Source organism: Camelus ferus, chromosome 25 (genome assembly GCF_009834535.1).
Source record: "Camelus ferus isolate YT-003-E chromosome 25, BCGSAC_Cfer_1.0, whole genome shotgun sequence".
In the NCBI taxonomy this organism is placed as follows: Eukaryota; Metazoa; Chordata; class Mammalia; order Artiodactyla; family Camelidae; genus Camelus; species Camelus ferus.
The window spans coordinates 7,243,307-7,261,075 of NC_045720.1; the positions used below are offsets into that span (position 1 = coordinate 7,243,307).

At 50.8% G+C, this 17,769-nt stretch overlaps 2 protein-coding genes across 4 annotated transcripts in view; one reads left to right on the forward strand and one right to left on the reverse strand.

Moving 5' to 3' along the window:
* Positions 1–2,651, forward strand: part of SLA (Src like adaptor) — a 31,243-nt gene extending 28,592 nt beyond the window's left edge. For both annotated transcript variants that reach the window (XM_014563010.2, XM_032467672.1), the window contains one exon: positions 690–2,651. In XM_014563010.2, coding sequence (XP_014418496.1) covers positions 690–903 — 214 coding nt within the window. In that variant the 3' untranslated portion in view covers positions 904–2,651. The remainder of the gene's footprint in view (positions 1–689) is intronic.
* The window catches only part of TG (thyroglobulin), a 203,521-nt gene that overhangs the window by 80,219 nt on the left and 105,533 nt on the right, over positions 1–17,769 (reverse strand). For both annotated transcript variants that reach the window (XM_006189206.1, XM_032467670.1), the window contains 2 exons: positions 15,003–15,162; positions 8,476–8,678 (listed from right to left, as the gene is read on the reverse strand). In XM_006189206.1, the coding sequence (XP_006189268.1) occupies positions 8,476–8,678; positions 15,003–15,162 (363 nt within the window). The remainder of the gene's footprint in view (positions 1–8,475; positions 8,679–15,002; positions 15,163–17,769) is intronic.

Here is a 17,769-nt window from a genome sequence, read left to right on the forward strand (position 1 = left end):
GGTGGCACGGCAGAGCCACTCCCTGCCAAGGCCTCAGCCTCCCAGTTCTGCAAATGTTTATTGAGCCCTCATTCAGTGGCAGAAGAATATTTTCCAGCTGAAAGATACCACCTTGCTGTTTCTAATTGCTAGTATCCTAGAGAGTAACACACAAATGAATCTTGGATAAATCTAATATTATTATAAACTCATTCACGAAGCTTAAACACACCAGCAAAATCTCAAGTGACTTCATATGTTTTTTAAGGGGAAAAAATCTTTCCTTATTTGTTCTGTTTATGTGATTGTCAGCTATTGCATTTTAAGGGGTATCTGTAGTTGGGGATTGGTGGGTTATCATATTAATTAAACACTGATCCAGACATCCCATTGGTGCATTCAAAGAAAGTCAGCAATCAGAACTGCCTGGGAAATGAATAAAAGAGCTCTTCCTTATAAATATCATAAAGAAATCTTCATTAAAATTTATAGTTGGAGGTTTCAGCCATCCAAAGAAATAGTGGTTCAGAGAGGTGAAGTGATTTCTCCAAGATCACACAGCCAAATGCAAGAAGCAGAATTAGAATAATAAGTCAGATAAATATTAACCAGGCTTTTTGTTTGTTTTTCTTCCTTTTTCCTCTTGCCCTCCATCCCTCTATGTCCCTCTCCTCTTCCCCTTTCTCTGTCCACTTTCTTCCCACTCGCAGACTGCAGGAGGACCCTGAGGGCGCAGGGAACCCACTGGGGGTGGATGAGTCCCTTTTCAGCTACGGCCTTCGGGAAAGCATCGCCTCCTACCTGTCCCTGACCGGTGATGACAGCACCCCCTTTGATCGAAAGAAGAAAAGCGTCTCCCTGATGTACAGCGGAAGCAAAAGGAAGAGCTCTTTTTTCTCGTCACCTCCGTACTTTGAAGACTAGCTCGAGAACAGATAACCTGGTGTTTGCCCAAAAGAGCAGAGGTTCAGACTGTCCCCTGGGATCGTGCAGAGAGGCACGGTTCCTTGGTCCCTGGGGAACCTCACGTCTTCCAGGAGCCAAGAGAAGCCACACGGAGATGAACTCACGTCTTCTCTGTCCACATCACGACAAAGGGCACCCCTCCCTGATGTCTGATGAGGCACATCACAAAATGTTGACTCTGGGATCACGGGGCAAGGCTTGGGAATGGCCCTGCGTGCATGTGTGTGTGTGTGTGTTTGTGGGAAAGATGAAGATGCTGGCTCACAAAGGTGCGCAAGGACCCCTCGCCAGCACGCCGCCCAGAGGGCACACCCTGAGGGCACTGAGAGAGCTTCCCAAAGAGAAAAGCCTGAGAAGAGTGTGAGCCAACTGCTGCGGCCTAGCTGGAGGTCTGGGCTTGCAGACTGATGCCCTGCGTTCAGCGTTGTAACCAGTCCGTCACGAGACCGCCCGGATGCCGCTTCTCTTTTCAAGGGAACTCAGTGACACTAAATGCTAACCTTCCTTACGAGCCCCATGTCAGGGGTTCCCTTTGGGCTTCTCATTCCAAAGCCACCTGTGCAGAAGCCAGACAGCCTCCCTACTTCTGCCAAGGCCAGGGCCCACGGGGGACGGGGTGCCTGGAGGGGGGAAGGCACGAGGGTGGGCCTGGAACTTTGCCTCACCGCACAGAAAGAGCTTCTCTGGTGAGCTGAGATTTCTTGCCTATATTAATGCATCAATTCATGATTGCCACAAAAGGTATTGTTTTAAGTCCCAGGTAAGGTGTCAGGTCAAAAAAAAAAAAAAATATATATATATATATATATATATATTTACAGGCCCCAGCAGTGTAGACAGGGAGAAAAGTGTATAAACAAATATTGTGATGGGCGGTGTAAAGGAGAAATCAGCTCACAGCTTTGGATGGGACTGGAGTCGGGTAAGGTGACCCAGAAGCTCCTAATTCAGCAGGATCTTCAGCGAGTGGAAGGGCTGGCTGGATTGAGCAAGGGAGAATGGTTGGATTGTTTTTTGTTTTTGTTTTTAAAAAGGAAATTGATAAGTTCTAGAGCAATAATTCATCCAGGATTTTATTCTAAGAAGAGTCTGGCATCCACATGCATAAAAATGCTAAGCTCCAGAAAAGCTGGGAATCAGAGTGGTTGAATTCTGCCAAACATAATTTTCAGAGATGAGAGAGAAAACATAGTGAAATTCTAGAGAAGGAGAAGCATTTATCTCTGGACGCTATTAAGAAGGGGCTGCAGGCATCCATGACCCTTTCCCTGATGCAAAGAGACTCAGAGGAAGAGGGAGCTGCTGACAGAAGTCTGTCTGTTCAGCACATGCATTCCGTCCGTCTGAGATCACTACCCTGGTGGTTTGTGTATGTGCAGTTACATGATTTTCTGTATCATCAGATTCCAGTGTGTTTATACAGGAAGACGTTTGTGGTTTTCTCAATAATCCCCAAAGGCTCTTTCAAAAACAGCCAGCCAATATATGGGAAATGAACGTAACACCGTGGACGCCGACTTCCACCATAAGGCGGGGGACCTCGCCGCCTCCAGATGTCTGTGCAGTGTCTTATGTGTTGTTCTCCGTTGTGGCTGATGTGGTGGGAACGTTATGCAGTTACTTAGAGGGATTTCTAAGTGGGAAGCATTACACTTTGCTAAATCATGTATTTATTCCTGATTAAAATAAACCTAATAAATATTTAATTCTTGGAACGTGGGGAGAGCTTCCTGGGTGAGGTGTGTGGGTGGTTCGTTCAGAAGCCCTGTGGGTTTCGAATTTTCAAATGAACTTGCAATTGGAGAGAGAGGTGAACAGGGACCACCAAGAGAAGCCCACACTGGGTAGCAGCTCGGCTTCTCCTTGAGACGCAGCCATAAGAAAACAGGGCTTTATGACTTCCGAGGGTCTCTCCCCCACCTTGAACGTGGACATCTGGGATCAAGGGACAGGAGCACTTCTTAGCAATTGTTATGAAAACTCTGTTTTCTGCACTTTGCTTGTGATCCCTCTGCTACTAGTGTTTCCAACACTTCCTGTCTACAAATAGGTTTTGGACACCAGACACTGCTCAAGGTGCTGGGGCCACAGCAGTGAAAAGCAGACGAGGTCCCTGCCGGGGGAGTGTACCTCTCCCTCCCTAAGTCTGCAGGGGTGGCCCTGCTCCCCTTCCATCCTCTCCCTGATGTCTGGAGTTCCCGGCAGCCCAGACTCAGCCCTGAGGATGAGAGCAAGGCCCTGAGATGACAGCGAAGCACCTAGAAGGAACCCGGGCCCTGAGAAATCGGGAGATGCCCGAGCTCTTCACCTGGGGAAACATTATGAGAAAGAGGAAAAAAGAAACACATTTGTCATTTAAGCTGCTTTCATGATGGACCTCCTTCTTAGAGCAGCTGAGCTTTTGCTCCAAATAAACCTGCCATGATTTGCAAATAATGGGGTAACTTCGCAGCAAATCCAATGGAACCAACAGACAAAGCCTGAGAGGTGGTAAGAAAGCTCAGCAAACGTGGAGCCAGCTTATTCCCCTCTAGCAGTACTTACCAACTGGAGAGCGAAACAGAAAATAGGACACCATTTACCACGTCAACCAAACCATAACATGAGTAGGGTTTTGCCTCACAACAGCTTTGCAAAACTTTTATGGATCTAAGTTCAAAACTCTGCAAAATGTGGTCTATTTTTATACAAAATAGGTCAACAACAAGGTCCTACTGTGCAGCACAGGGAACTATATTCAATAGCTTGTAATAACCTACAATGAAAAAGAATATACATACATACATACACATACAACTGAATCACTACGCCGTACACCAGAAACCAACACAACATCAAAAAGCCACTGTACTTCACTTTAAAAAACTCTATGAAAAGATGCAGGGAGACAAAAATACTATGTTCCTGGTTATGACGTTAGCCTGATTCATGGATTTAAGATTTAACATCATGAAAACATAGATATTTTTTCTGAAATTATTTGAAAAATTCCATGAAACTACAATCAAATTCCCACCACGACCATTTTTTTTTAAATCAGTAAACTAAAAAAAAAAAAAAAAAAAAAAAAATCAGTAAATTTATTCTAAAATGTATCTGGAAGCATCAAAGTCCATGAAGAGCGAGACCTGTTTTAATTAAGAGAAGCACAGGGGACCGTGCTCACACTAGGAGGTACGTGCAGAAACGGGAGAAAACGGTGCTCCGGGCCCAAGCCGCCACCTGCCTCCTGCTGGCTGAAAGGACTCAGCACGGTCTCAGGTGCCCTCTTTGAGCCAGGTGCCGTGCTGAGGGTTAAGGCAGTACTAGGGGATAAATCATGGACCAGTCAAGCCCCCAGTCACAGGAGACATGGAATAAGATATGTCAGAAAATATAACAAGCCTGTAAAACAAGTCAGAATTCCTGAAAGTTGCTAGGTGGAAATCTCTTCACCAGGGCAAGACTCTTCTTGTTTTAAGAGATGGAGAAAGGCTTAGAGGCCCCATTCAGCTGACCCCAGAAGGATGGAGTGTTTTTCCGGGCGGAAAACAGGATGTGCTGCCCACAGAACAGCATGGAAAGATCGAGGGGGAGGCAAGGCATTTTCTAGGAATGGCACAGCTGGTGAGCCCGGACTGCAGGGTTCATGTGGGAGAAGAGCAGGAAAGGAGACAGGAAAATCCAGCCTGAGGCCAACTCATGAGGGCTGGAGTTCACTCTGAGGAACGCAGAATTGGGGCAATGTTGAACGAAAGCAATGGAAACTTCTTCTGGGTCCCGTGAATCACACCACAGAGGACGTGACCTCCTCTCACTTCTCCTAAAACTGGCCGAGGGGTCAGTGACATAGAATTCAGGTTTGCAGCATGTCCCCTCTTCCTTCTGCAACCTGGACCCAGGGCAGTGAATTACCCCGGACCGGCTTTTTTTGTTTGGCGTTGACTTTGGCACGGGACATGGGGGAACTTGAGTTTCTTGAGTTCCCATAGTGTGCAGGATACTTTACAACCCTTACATCATGATGTCTTGAGCCCTTGGGACGTAGAATTAATCATGCCCATTTTATCCATGAAGAAGGCAAGGGTGAAGGGTCTCACCCAAGGCCAAGACCTTAATGGAGGCTTGTCTGATCCTAGGTCTGGGCTCTTTCTCCGACACATTGAGACTCTGAATGAGTCCTGGGTTCCTGAAGAAGCAGCCTGAGTGGAAGAACACAGTATTTGGCTTCAGTTTCTAGCCCCTAATGCAGCTCCTTCTTTGCTGTGTGTTCCTTAGCAGGTCACTAAACATCTCTGAGCCTTGGCTCTCTTATCTCTAGATTGGAAATAAAATAAATACCCCTTGCAAATCAACGTGAGGAGTCTATGAGATGTATTGAAAGTGCTTTCTGGCCCCAAACATGCTAAACAAATAAATATAAGTGATTAATGATCACAGGAGTCCATCTTGTCTGATATTTCAATAGTTCTGGTCCCAAGATTTTCAGAAAGACTTAAGATTTTATCCAAGAATATATCACCAACTCACATTCACTCCTCCAAACATCTGTTGGTAGAGAGCACGTCTAAGAACTGCTAATATATTGAAGTATTTTCGTTCTCTCAATTCCAAATAATTTCACATGCATCCCGAAGTCTGGTGGGAGCAGTTGTAAAAACTGTCTCTCAATGACTAAAACAGACGGAGGATTTATTTTTAAATACACTACCATTTGTTAAAACAGATTAGTTTTTTAAATTCCCCAAACATCTAAACCCTCCAGAAATTTCAAAAGGAAAATTCTGCCTTCTGGCCCTACTGGAAGGCATTTCTGGTGTCTTCTGGGTCCCCCTGCATGTCTGGTTTCTGGGTGGGCCCTGGGGAAATTCCTTCGAATTTCCCCAGGATCAACTCGAAGTCGTGAAGATCTGTCTTCAGCACCAGGAAGTGAAAGGTGTTTGTGCTCAGACTTCCTGTCACTAAGATGGACCCACCACAAAGGAACAGATTTAAGGAAACCTGAAGCCAAGGACAAGAGACACAAGGAAGAGGTGGGAAGGAGGGAGGGGGACCAGCCTGTAGGTCCCTGGACACACTCCCACCTTCCCGAGCTCCTTCATTGCCAGGATGTTAATCACGGAGCATCGACCGGAAGACAGCAGTGTTGGGTGCCCCAGGCTCTGTGGAGAGCCAGGCACAGCTGTCCCTGTCGGCCCGGAGTTTACAGTCTTGTGAGAGGGACATGCGTGGCAATAGGAGCGATCATGTACTGGTGGAAAGCGTGGGAAATGCTGTACAAGGCTTACAGATGGCATCAGCCTTACAAAGGGGAACTGCTTCTAGGCTGAGAAGTCTGGAAGGAGTTCCTGAGAGACCAGGAGGGCCAGCAAAGAGGAAGATGGGAGGAAAGTGTGCCAGGCAAAGGAAACTGCCTGTAAGAGGCAGACCAGAGCAGGGACCGTTTGAGGAAAGTTAGAAGGACCTGTGGCTGAAGGAAGGACATGAAGTGACAGGAGACACTGCTTCCTGCAGGGGTGATGGTGACGCTGTTCTAGCATCAGTTGCACCCAAACAATGACACTTCTTCCACCCTCCTTAAGATCCAGGGTTCAGATCCCCGGAAAGCTGGACAGAGCTGGGAGTAGTTTGATGGCCTTGGATTTGCTAGCAGGTCCATGGCACTGGCCTCCATCTTTCCTCAATTTGGGTCACTGAACAGTCTCCTCATGGCTTTCTCTTTCTTCAGCACTGCCCCTCTTAAATTCATCCTCCCCCAAGCTCTAAAAGAAGTCTTCCTAAAGGGTGGCCTAAGCTAGTTGCCCCCCTGCTTCAAACCCTTTGGTGGCACACTGTTGTCCACAGCAGCACAGTTTACAGGAGCCAAAAGGTGGAGGCAACCCAAACATCAATCATCAGATGAATGGATAAACAAAGTGTGCTCTAGACATACAACGGAATATTATTCAGCCTTGGAAAGGAGTGATATTCTGATACACACTGCAGCGTGGGTGAACCCTGAGGACATGACACCAAGTGAAATAAGCTAGCAACAGAAGCACAGTTCTGGTAGGATTCTACTAAAGAAGGTACCTAAGAGTGGGCAAGTTCATAGAGACGGAGAGTAGAATGGAGGTTGCCAAGGGCTGGAAGGAAAGGAGAATGGGAGTTCTTGTTTAATAGGTACAGACTTTCTGTTTGGGATGATGAAAAGGTGCTGAAAATGATTAATGGTGATGGTTGGACAACATTGTGAGTATCCTTACTGCCACTGAGCTGTACACTCAGAAATGGTTAAGATGGGAAACCAAACCAAACCAGCAAACAAACAAAACCCTCCAATGGCTCCCATGCCCTCAGGGTAAAACCCAAGGTGTTCAGTGCAGTCTGGCTGATCTCTGCTCCCAGGCCCACGCCGCATGACAGGCAGGTCCCAGTGAAGAGCCAAGCTCTCCCTTGGTGCCAGGACATGTGCGTATGTCACCCTCGGCATCAGCTCAAACATCCCCCTCCCCAGGAAGCATTCCCGGACACCCCCTCTTTCCCTGAAGCTTGCTTGGGGCCTTCTCTCTGAGCTGCTCTGACCCTCCTTTGAATATCTGCTTTAAGTGTTTGTCCCCTCTCCCCTCAGAAAACAGTAAGCTTTCTGAGAACTAAGACATGTTTAATTATTTAGAACAGCATTTCCAGCACTGAACATAGTACCTGGCACCAGTTGGACATTCAATAAAATGAAAAGCTAATCAGTGACAGAACAGACATCAGGGCCTTTGCTGTGGTCAACCAGGTTATTTCTTCTGTCATAAGTATTCCATCATCATCATCAACATTATCATATCATCTCCATCACCACCTCCATCATCATCATCACCATCACCACCACCTCCATCATCATCATCTCCATCATCATCATCAACTTCATCACCACCATCGTCATCATCACCTAGTAGGTACTTCAGAACATCTAGGAGAATCCAGAGTGCTGAGTTCTATTCTTTGCCTTCATTCAACAGTCAACAGACCTTTGCTGTTCTGTGCCTCAACCCATAACTGCGACCCAGCTGCCTGCCAGCAGCACGGGCTGTTGAGGAAACCAGACAGCTTAAGGGAAGATTCCAAGTGTAAACCTGGAGAAGATCTGGGAAGCAACACTGGGAAATAGATGAGCATTCTCTGGGTTCTATTTCTCTTCTGTGTTGGGTGTAGTTCAGCATCATATTGGTTAAATATACCATTATCATTAAAATTCTAGAACGCTTTCCATCCTACATTCCATCCCCTGATGTTTGTGTATTGACAAGGGAGGTAATCGAGGCTTCAGACCGTTAAACCTTAATGAGGCACTCTCAGGAAATAGAAACACTTTCCTGTTTAGAATTATCAGCATTTCAGATATGAGTGGACAGCAGTCTGATGAGCCCTGCAGCATCCTGGCTCACGTGTACATGGAAAGATGGCAACAAGCAGGACACGGATTCAGAACAAAGGATAAAGGAAATCCAAGCAATTGAAGCCAACAGGGGCAAGAGAGGACCACCTTCAGCAAGCCTGAAGGCAGAACAGCTGACTCACCATCAGCACGGCTCTCCGGAAGAGTCTGGAGTTGGTGGCCCTGGTAGTTAGAAGGTGGATGCTGGCCACTTCGGCTCCGCCACGGTCTGCTGCCAGGGTCACTCGCCGAGGGTCCCCACCAAACACTCTGATGTGGGTCTGCACCCAGGTCAGAGCCGCCACCTGGTCCAGCAGCCCCCAGTTGCCACTCACCTCACCGGACCCTTCAGAAAGAGGAAAGCACTCAGTTGAGTTGATCCCTCTTTTTTTTTTTTTTTTCATGGAATTCAGTAAATACTTACTGACACACGCACACACACAAATAGAAACATCTCTTCTCCTTGGCATTCGGGATACCCACGTCTATGCCCTTCTGCCATCCTCTGTAGATCCTCCTTGTCTACACCACTAACTACCCCAAAACCCTAAGCCTGTTCTGGTTGGAGCTGAGGCTCACCCCTGTCTTCTCTGGCTTCCCTCCAGGGCACCTCAGCAGACCCCATGGCTTCACCTGCGTGAGGATGACCCTCGGGAGTATGCCAGCAGCCCGCAGCGCTCTCCCACGCCCAGGCCCCTCACATTCCTCCAGGAGGCTGTCTCATGGTCACCTCAAGTCCATCCAGTCCCAGAGGGAATGGATTCTCAGTCTCCTGAGCACCCCAGCCAGCAGCATTTCCAGAGGTTCTCACCTTCTCCTCCAAACGCAGCACCGCCCACCCACTCTGCTATTGCACAACCTCATTCTGCCACATCCCCGCATCCCCGCTTCCCCCGCAGGTGCTGCAGGCTCTGCTTCCACTGATCTCCACCCCATCTCTTCTCAACGCTTCTCATCAGCTTCCTGTATCTGCACATTCCTCCCTCCAGTGAAGTCTCCATGACATATCCAGAGTGGTCTTCTAAACCTATCATTTTGATTATCTCTCTTTCTGACACACACATATCCCCTGCAATACACCAACACATGCACACACACAGACACACACACACACACATCCTGTCCCATCCTATGTAAAATCTCCCATCTCATCCCACTGTCCTTAGAGCATAATCTCAGTTCTTCTAATGCACTGAAACCCACGGGACCGAGTCATCCATCTCTCGGGCCGCATCTCCTTTGTCCCCTCCCTGTGCCTGAGCTGCAGCCACCCAAGCTTCCATCAGATGCTCAGACACACCAGCCCCATCCTCCCTGAGGCCTGTGCTTGGCACCTGTCATTTCTTCCACCCAGAGCCCTCCCTCTCCCCTTGGCTTTCCTCCCTCCCTCCTCTGGCCCAGTCACCCTCCAAGTCTTAAAGCTACACCATCAGTTCATAGGCAGCACTCAGGGAAAGGGAGGGTGCCCTTTCAGAGTATTTATCACTGCTGTCTTCCCTGCTAGACTGTGCCCCTCACGAAAACCAACGACACACAGTAAGACCCGGCTAAATGTTAGATGAATGAATGACTACGCTTATGATGAACACAATTCAGTGTCGGATGAGAAACTATCAGCAAGAACCCATATTCCCCAACAGAAAAACAGAAAGACCTCGCAACCCAGTGCCCAGCCTGGTGTTCACAAAGCCGACGAGAAGGCCAGCGCAGGGGACACAATGGTACAAATCACTCCTCCAGATGGGGAGACGCTCAGAATTTCTTCAAGCTCATTTTCATGTTCTGGGTTTAGTGAAGCCATTGGCACCGTCCCCTCTGCGGACTTTTCTGGATTGCCTGCACATTCCATTTGTCTCCAAGGTCTCAGGGAGGGCAGGAAGGCAGGACACCAGCTGAACAGGACCCAGTCCTGCAAATCTGGGAAGTGATGCCTGCAGCCTGCATTTCCAGACAATGGAGGTGGGGATCGTCCCTGACTCTCACATCCGATGTCCCAGCTCTGCACTTACCATGCTGACTTTCTGGGAGCTACAGACCCCTGGGAGGTCAGAGTTGAGGGTGTATTCAGGAGGCAGGTCTGACCTGGGCTTCACCTCATACCAGGCACTGTGCTAGGCACTTTAAAGAGCAAGACAGACAAGACCCTGGCCCTCTGGGCAGACAGCCTCAGGGATGCGCATACAGAACCGCCAGCTAGCTGGTCTGAGATAGCGAGTCCCATCCTTTCCTTCGCTGGTGGGGAACCTGAGACTTGAAAGAGTTACTTTTGGTGTGAGAAGCAAATCTGAGGTAGAGCTGGCACTTAAATCTCACCTCATGCTCAGAACTCTTTGTCCTAACATTCAGTCCAATTCAACCAACATTTGTCAAAAAAATCTATGATGTGCAAGGCACTGTTATTTTCATTAAAAATTTTTAAGTACTCTATGGAACTTTCTCCGCTTGGAAGCCTCCATAACTCCCTCATTCCTACTACATTCACTCTAATTCCTTCCTGGCTTTTCCACTCCTGTGAGATCGACCCACCAGCCCCTCTGAGCAGCCTTGGTGAGCTCCCTTCACCTCCCAGCACCGGCGTCATCCAGCCATCAGGGCCTGCTCATCATCTGTGTTCACTGCCCTGCAGTCTGGCCGTGGCTGAGCCCCATTCTCCTGCCCCACCTGGCTCAGCCCCTCCGCAAACACACCACGTGCAGCGCTGCCAGGGGTGTGAAACTGGAGCGCGCTGCTCTCTGCTGGCCCGGCGCACACGGTCCAGGAGGGAGACGGTTATGAGTGGAAGATTTCTGGACGGTGTGAGAACGCTTCTCTCCACCTGCCTCACCCGACCCTGGTCTACCCCTATCCCTCCTCCGATCTCCCGCCCCCGATCAGAACTCCCCAGCAAACATTCGGTTATTCATTCCCTCACTGTCTAACTAGCTCTTGCTTGCTCATTTGATTTCTTCAACTAGCCCTCTAAAGCTCCTTAGCTCAATTCTGGGCTCCAATCGGGTTCTCACCCAGGTCTTGTTGATGTCCATCGATAAGAGGTGTCACGGTGTAGGGGCTTAGCACACGGTTATGAAGCCAGATCAGCCGGAGGTGGAGTCCCCTCCACCACCTACTAGTTGTGTGGGGCCCTGGACAAGTCACTTCATGGGACTTGACTTTCCTCATCTGTTACCTACCTCGTTAGGTTGTTGCAATGATTGAATTAGTTAATATTTGTACAAGGAACAGAACAGTGCAGTGCCTGGCATAAAGCATGATAGAAGTTGCTTGGTTTTTCTTAAATAAAATAAAGCAGGCTTCAGTCCCAGCAGCCCCTCCCAGATGCCCTTCGCGGGACTGCCCGTCTTCAGTAGAACTTGCGCCTGTGATGGGTCTCCTGCTGGGCAGGACTCTGCCCATTCTTACGGATCAGAAAGGGTAGCCGACCCTCTCAGGAGGGAGGCCTCCTAGGGCCCCAGGGACGATGCAGTAATGGGGATGTTACCATGCCCAGCCTTCTGTCTGGCGTCTGGACTGAAGCTCACTTCCTCTCTCCTGTGCCCGGCAGCGGGCCTGCGGGCCACGGCCCACCCACTCCTCTGAGCCCACCTACCACTGAGAAGGATAATCACTGTGCCCCGTGCCCCCGGGGTCCATCCCGCCTGCAGGGTCCAGGCTGGAAAAACAGCCCCCGCCCCGGCCCACCACCAGCCCCCTCTCCTTCCTCACTGCCCTGCATCAGGACCCGCGCTCCTCTAAGTACCACTGGGCTGGGGCTCCTCTCGCAGAGAACTTGTCCAGCGGCCGCAGGGCTGGCGCGTGCTTCTATTGTCATCTCTCCCCACCCCTCCCTCGCTGTGCCTCTGGAGGCTGGTGCTTTCAGGGGGTTATTTTCACCCTGGGCTACAACAGCAGGCGCTGCCCACATTTATCACATGAAATTATGTACATGAAGCGGCGCCTCAGCCTGACTCAGTAAATGCCAGGGGCTGCTGCTATGCGCCAGATGCAGGCCGAGACCTGGCCACAGCACAGCCCTGGCCCGGGAAAGGAAAGGGGCGTTAACCCCTGGGAGCCCCTGCTGGGTGCCAGCAAGGTTCTAGGTGTTTGCCTTCACCTGCCTGATCTCAGGAGAGACTGGCAGCCTGGGATGGGGTGTGGAGGGAGGGAGCCGCCCAGAGCCTCTGCACCCCACAGAGCAAGGAGCTGCCCCCAGACCTGGTCTTTCTCGGGTGCAAAGCCTGTGCACCATGCAGGACAGCAGCCTGTGGCTGGCCCTCAAAGCCACCCAGCTCTTTCTACACCTGTGTCCTGAACTGCAGTTTCCAACTATTTAAAATGGAAAAGGGGAGAGATGGACAGGCGGAGCTCAGGGGTGCTTCAGGGCAGTGAAACTATCCAGTAGGAATGATGGACACATGTCATGACACAACGTACAGCACAAAGGTGAGCCCTAATGTAAGTGTGCACTTCAGTGGCATCAATGCACGATGGTCGTAACAGGGGAAACCAAGCCTGTGGAGGAGGCAGTATGTGGGAGCTCTGTGCTTGCTGCTCAGTGATTCTGTGAACTTAAAACCACTCTAAATAATGCAGCTATGATATGCATTAAGTGAGGAAGGGGGCGACGTGTTGGGGAGCCTGTGTTTGTGCCCTAGCTGCCCTGTTCTGTCTCAGTTTCCTGACTGGTTGATGGCTTCCCATGGGCTGAACTGCAGGAAGCTCCAGGTAAGAGATGTGAAAGCTCTGGGATGTGGGGGTACTGAGAGGTCTAGTGAATAAAGCAAAGAAAAGCTGCCTATGGCTAAATGAACATAAAAGATGGATCCCACTCTGTACGTGGAAGAATGAGGAATTCAAAGGGTGTTTCTAAGCATCAAAAGAGCAAGCTACAATATATTTCTTCTTCTAGTTTCATCAGTGGGTTTTAATGCCCAGTGTGCCATGCACAACCACGCACAATCGTGGGGCATGAAGTTCCTTAATCTCTCTGAGCCTCACCGTCTCATCTGTGAAATGGCCACAGAGGGCTGACCTCACGGAGCTGCCTTGAGAATGAAATGACGAAGTCCAGGAAAGATGCCTGGTGGAGACCAGCGCTGGGCGAGGGTAGCTTTCCTTCCCTCTGACTAACAGCTTTGCTTTAAGCACAAGGAACAGGCAGCGTTGCAAGTCAGGAATGAGAAGTTTAGGTGCTCTGGAAATTTCGTTTGCCTCCCCCGACACTGCCCTGCCGGCAGCAGAAATGAGTTTGCCTTCCCAGAAGCACAGCAAATTCTCACTAAGACTACAGCCCATGAAATCATAATCCCCTGCCCTGTCAGGGACGGTGACATATGGAAATTTGCTCTCTTCTGTCTGGAAATGCTCTGAGCCCCCGCGTCAGCTGCGTCTGTGAACAGCGCACCCGAGTGTGCTCAGCAGGGTGGGCTCTGAGTTTGACCGTCTCTTTCTCTAAAGGAGCTACTGACTTCACAAATCGTCGGTTGTGTGTTGGAAAAGAGGAAAGGAAACCCAGGAGAGCATCCAGAGCTCCAGCAGCCGCCCTTGCTGCCCCGAAGGACAATCTGAAATCTGCTCATCATCCACGCTTCCGTGTTCCCCTGCGCTCGTTGCCCATTTCATGTTTGTCGTGCAGGCCTAGAACCTTCCTTAGGACCCCCACTTCCCAGCACTCCTGGCCTCCGCTCCTGCAGCCCGCCTGCCCACTCACCCACACTCTAGAGGAGCCCGTCATTCTGGCCACGCCACATCCCACCCACCCAGCCACACTTAGTGGACAAGACATTCCGGGTCTTAAACAAGATCCCTGGAGAACAGAGATGAGCCCAGTGCTTGTTCTCGAGGACCTGTAAAGCCCATCACAGCCTCCAAAGCCTCTTCCCACGCAGTGCCTCACTTGAGCCTCACAGTAACTTTGGAAGTTGGGTAAAATTATTCCCACTTTACAGAGGAGAAAACTGAGGAAGGGTTTTGTCCAAGTCACACAGACAGTCAATGGCAGAGCTGGCCCTTGGCGCTTCAGACCCCCAGACCTGCGTGTCCGCCCTCGGCCACGGCTGCCCCTCCACTGCCCTGCCATCAAGGGCACTGGAAACGGTGGATGATGGTGGAATTAGTCCAAGCCTCAATTCTGCCCTGGGGGATGGTGGGGAAGGTGGAGGGAGTAACCAGAGTGATAAAGGGGCTGGTGACTGGATGGGGACAGGTCAACATTCACAAGTGATGCTGGAATTAAAGGGGAAGCAGAAAGCATGACCCGTGCAGCCCTTACTCCAGCAAATGGCTCCTGAGGGCCCGAGAGCCCTAATCCACCCTGAGAGTCTCCAGGGCAGGTCGACCTGGTGGTGAATCCTGGCTCTGATCTTTCCTGATCCTGTGAGTTCGAGCAGGTGTCCAGCCCTCTGGGGTTTCAATACACATACGTGCACACACACATCTCACAAGATAAAACACGCAATGTAGTCGGAACAGCCTCAGAAGCGTTAAGCATGAGTTTAACCAGTGGCCCCCCTGCTCAGCTATGGCGTCAGCAAGGCTGGAGGGTCTCACGAGTGCTGGTCGTGCCCCTGCGTGCCCAGCTGGGGGATGGCCAGGGACCAGGATGGATGGGGATTCGTGATGAAAGGACTAAACACACACAAAGCACACACTCAGCTCAGGGGGCTGGCGGCCTCCACCAAGCCCAGCCACTCACCGGAACCCAGGAAGCCAAAGACGCCCACTCGGTAGCTGGCAGTGACCACAATGAGGTTGCCAACAGCAGCCAGGAAGGAGCCGTCCACGGCCAGCCGTCCTCCGCTTGGCCTGCCCTCCGCGGCGTTGTGGAAGAACACCAGCACGGATGCGTTGGGGGCCTGTAGGGGTTGGAGAAACTGGGGGCTCCAGGTGGCCCATTTTCACCCACCAGAGCCGGGAGAGGGGACCGTTCCCACATAGGCGCCAGATTCTGGGCCTACAATGACTCTTTTGCCAGCTCTGCCCCGGTCATGCTTAGTCTCACGTTATGGGCTGGATCGTGTGCCCCCCAAATTCACATATTGAAGCCCTAACCCCGGTGTCCTCAGAATGTGACTGTATTTGGGGACAGGTTCTGAAAAGAAAGGGCCCTACTCCAGTGGGACTGGTATTCTGATAAGAAGAAATTAAGACACAGACACACAGAGGGGGCCTTGCGGAGACACAGGGAGGAGACGACAGTGATCTATGGATCACGACCTCGGGGGGAAACGACCCCGCAGACACCCTGACCTTGGACTCTCGGCCTTCAAGATCTTGATAAAATACATTTCTGCGGTTTAAGCCGCCCAGTCTGTGGCACTTTGTTAGACCTGCTCAGTAAATTACCAAACCCGAACTCACAGATAAGGAAACCGAGGGTCCTCGAAGGTGAAGCCACGTCACCCACACTGCCCAGTGGGCGAGTGCGGGGTGACCGCCCGCTGCAGGCCCGGGTCCCGGCCCCCAGCCACGCAGGTCCCCCTCCCGTTACTGTTCTGTGCCCTCCCTGGGGAGTCCTTGAGTTTGGTCACCATGACTGAACCCCACACTGTCAACCCAGAGTCACTTGTGTTAAGTCCTGAGAAGAGCCAGGCACTGCGCTGAGTGTTCACCCGTGTCAGCTGCTCGGTCTGCAAACAGCCCTGTGAGGCTGGTGTATTGTAGTCATTCCCATTTCACAGATGAGAAGGCAGAGGCTCAATAATGCCATGCAGCGTGTCTAAGACCACACAGCTAGGGAGTGGCCAAGCTGGGGTCTGAACCCAGGCTGACCCTTTTGTATCAGAATATCACATTCCACGTGGGGGACCGGATGCCCCACTCCATGCTGGGGTCGATGCAAGGCTTGGGGGGGCTCTCACTCGCTCGGACCCTGACTCCCTGGGCTGTGACTTCTCTGCTCCGAGTGTCCCAGGCTCTGACACACAGATACTCTCCTCCCCAACAGCCAGCACTGACCGAGACCAGCCTGGGTGGGTGCTGTGCTAAGTATGCTCACCCAGAACGTCTCATCAGAGATCCCACCCCACAGGGTAGATGCCACAGGGGCTCTAAGCACCCCCATCCTACAAGTGCAAACAGAGGCTCAGAGTGCTGGAGTCACTTCTTAAAACACCTGTGCAGACAAAGGGGCTAACCAGAGTTCTGCCCACCCCGCCTGCCCCACCCCGCCACGCTCCTGGGCTCTTCCCTCTGTGACACTCCATCTAGTATGTGTCACCACTTGGCGGGATGGTTAATTCTTCAAATACAAGGCCTTCTTAAATGCCATAGAAAAAGGTCAGCTCTGGTGGCCGTGGTTTCATTTGCTGTGGGCTCTCGGGTCTGGGAAAGGCCCTGTATCCCCTTCCTAAAAGTACCCTGAGTCATTTTATTGGGGAGCACCAGCGAGAGAGAAGGCCATTTGGTTCATGCCAGCAAAGGTCAATGAAGCCGGGGCAAGGGGCGGAGGTGAGGGTCAGCTCTCAGCCTCTGCGACCCCACTGGCCAGAAGGAGGTACCCAGGTGCTGCCCCAGCCCCACAGGGTCTGTCACTTTGGGGCCCGTGTGCTGCCGTGGCATTCCAGGCTCCGGCATCAACACTCCTCCACCAAGACCAGGAAGGGGCGATGGCACAGCCCAAGACAGAGATGGCGCGGCTCCCTTTGGGAACCTCCTTAGGGGTTAAGAGCTCTGGATGTGGAGTCAGGAAATGAGGGTCAAGTCTCCACTCAGCCCAGCTGTGTGTCATTTAAAAAGTCACTAAGGCTCTCTTAGCCTCAGATTCTGCACCTTTAAAATGAGTAGAGAGAAAACATATATTTTTTTTCCTCCAAGAGTTGATGCGAAGACCAGTGAAATCATAAATATAAAGGTGGTCTATAATCTCTAAAGTTCTGTCACCAAATTTTGTTCACACTTTGGCAAAAGTATGTCCTCACTGGTCACCGTTCGCTGGCCCTAGCAGTGTCTCTGGGACCTGACTGACCAAGTCTACAGCGATCACTCACTAGCTGAGTGCCCTTAGGCAAGTCATCTAACCTCTCTGAGCCTTTTCATCTATACAAGAGAGGTGTCAGGAGGATCAGAAGGAAAGATGCTGTCAGGCGTCCAGCTGACGACAGGCACAGGCCACCAGACGGTCCCTTCCGCCACACCCCCGTCCTCTTTCCAACACGTTCAACATTGTCTGAAGCTCCTATACCACCTAAGTGACAATCTTTTCCTCCAGGCTGAGGGGCCCTTGTCCCTATAAGTGTGATCTCTGTCCCACTCACAGCCATTCCCAACATCCCCCTTGTCAGCCACTCATTGGTTACTTGGTATCTATGCATCATTTTATTTAATTCTCAAAGAGCTTTATGAGGAGATGCTATTTCTCTCCCCACTTTCAGAACAGGAAACTGGGGCTCACAGATCTTGAGTTGCCTTCTCCAGGCCAGGGAGGTGGTGGTAAGTGCAGGGCTGGTTTGGAGTCAGAACTT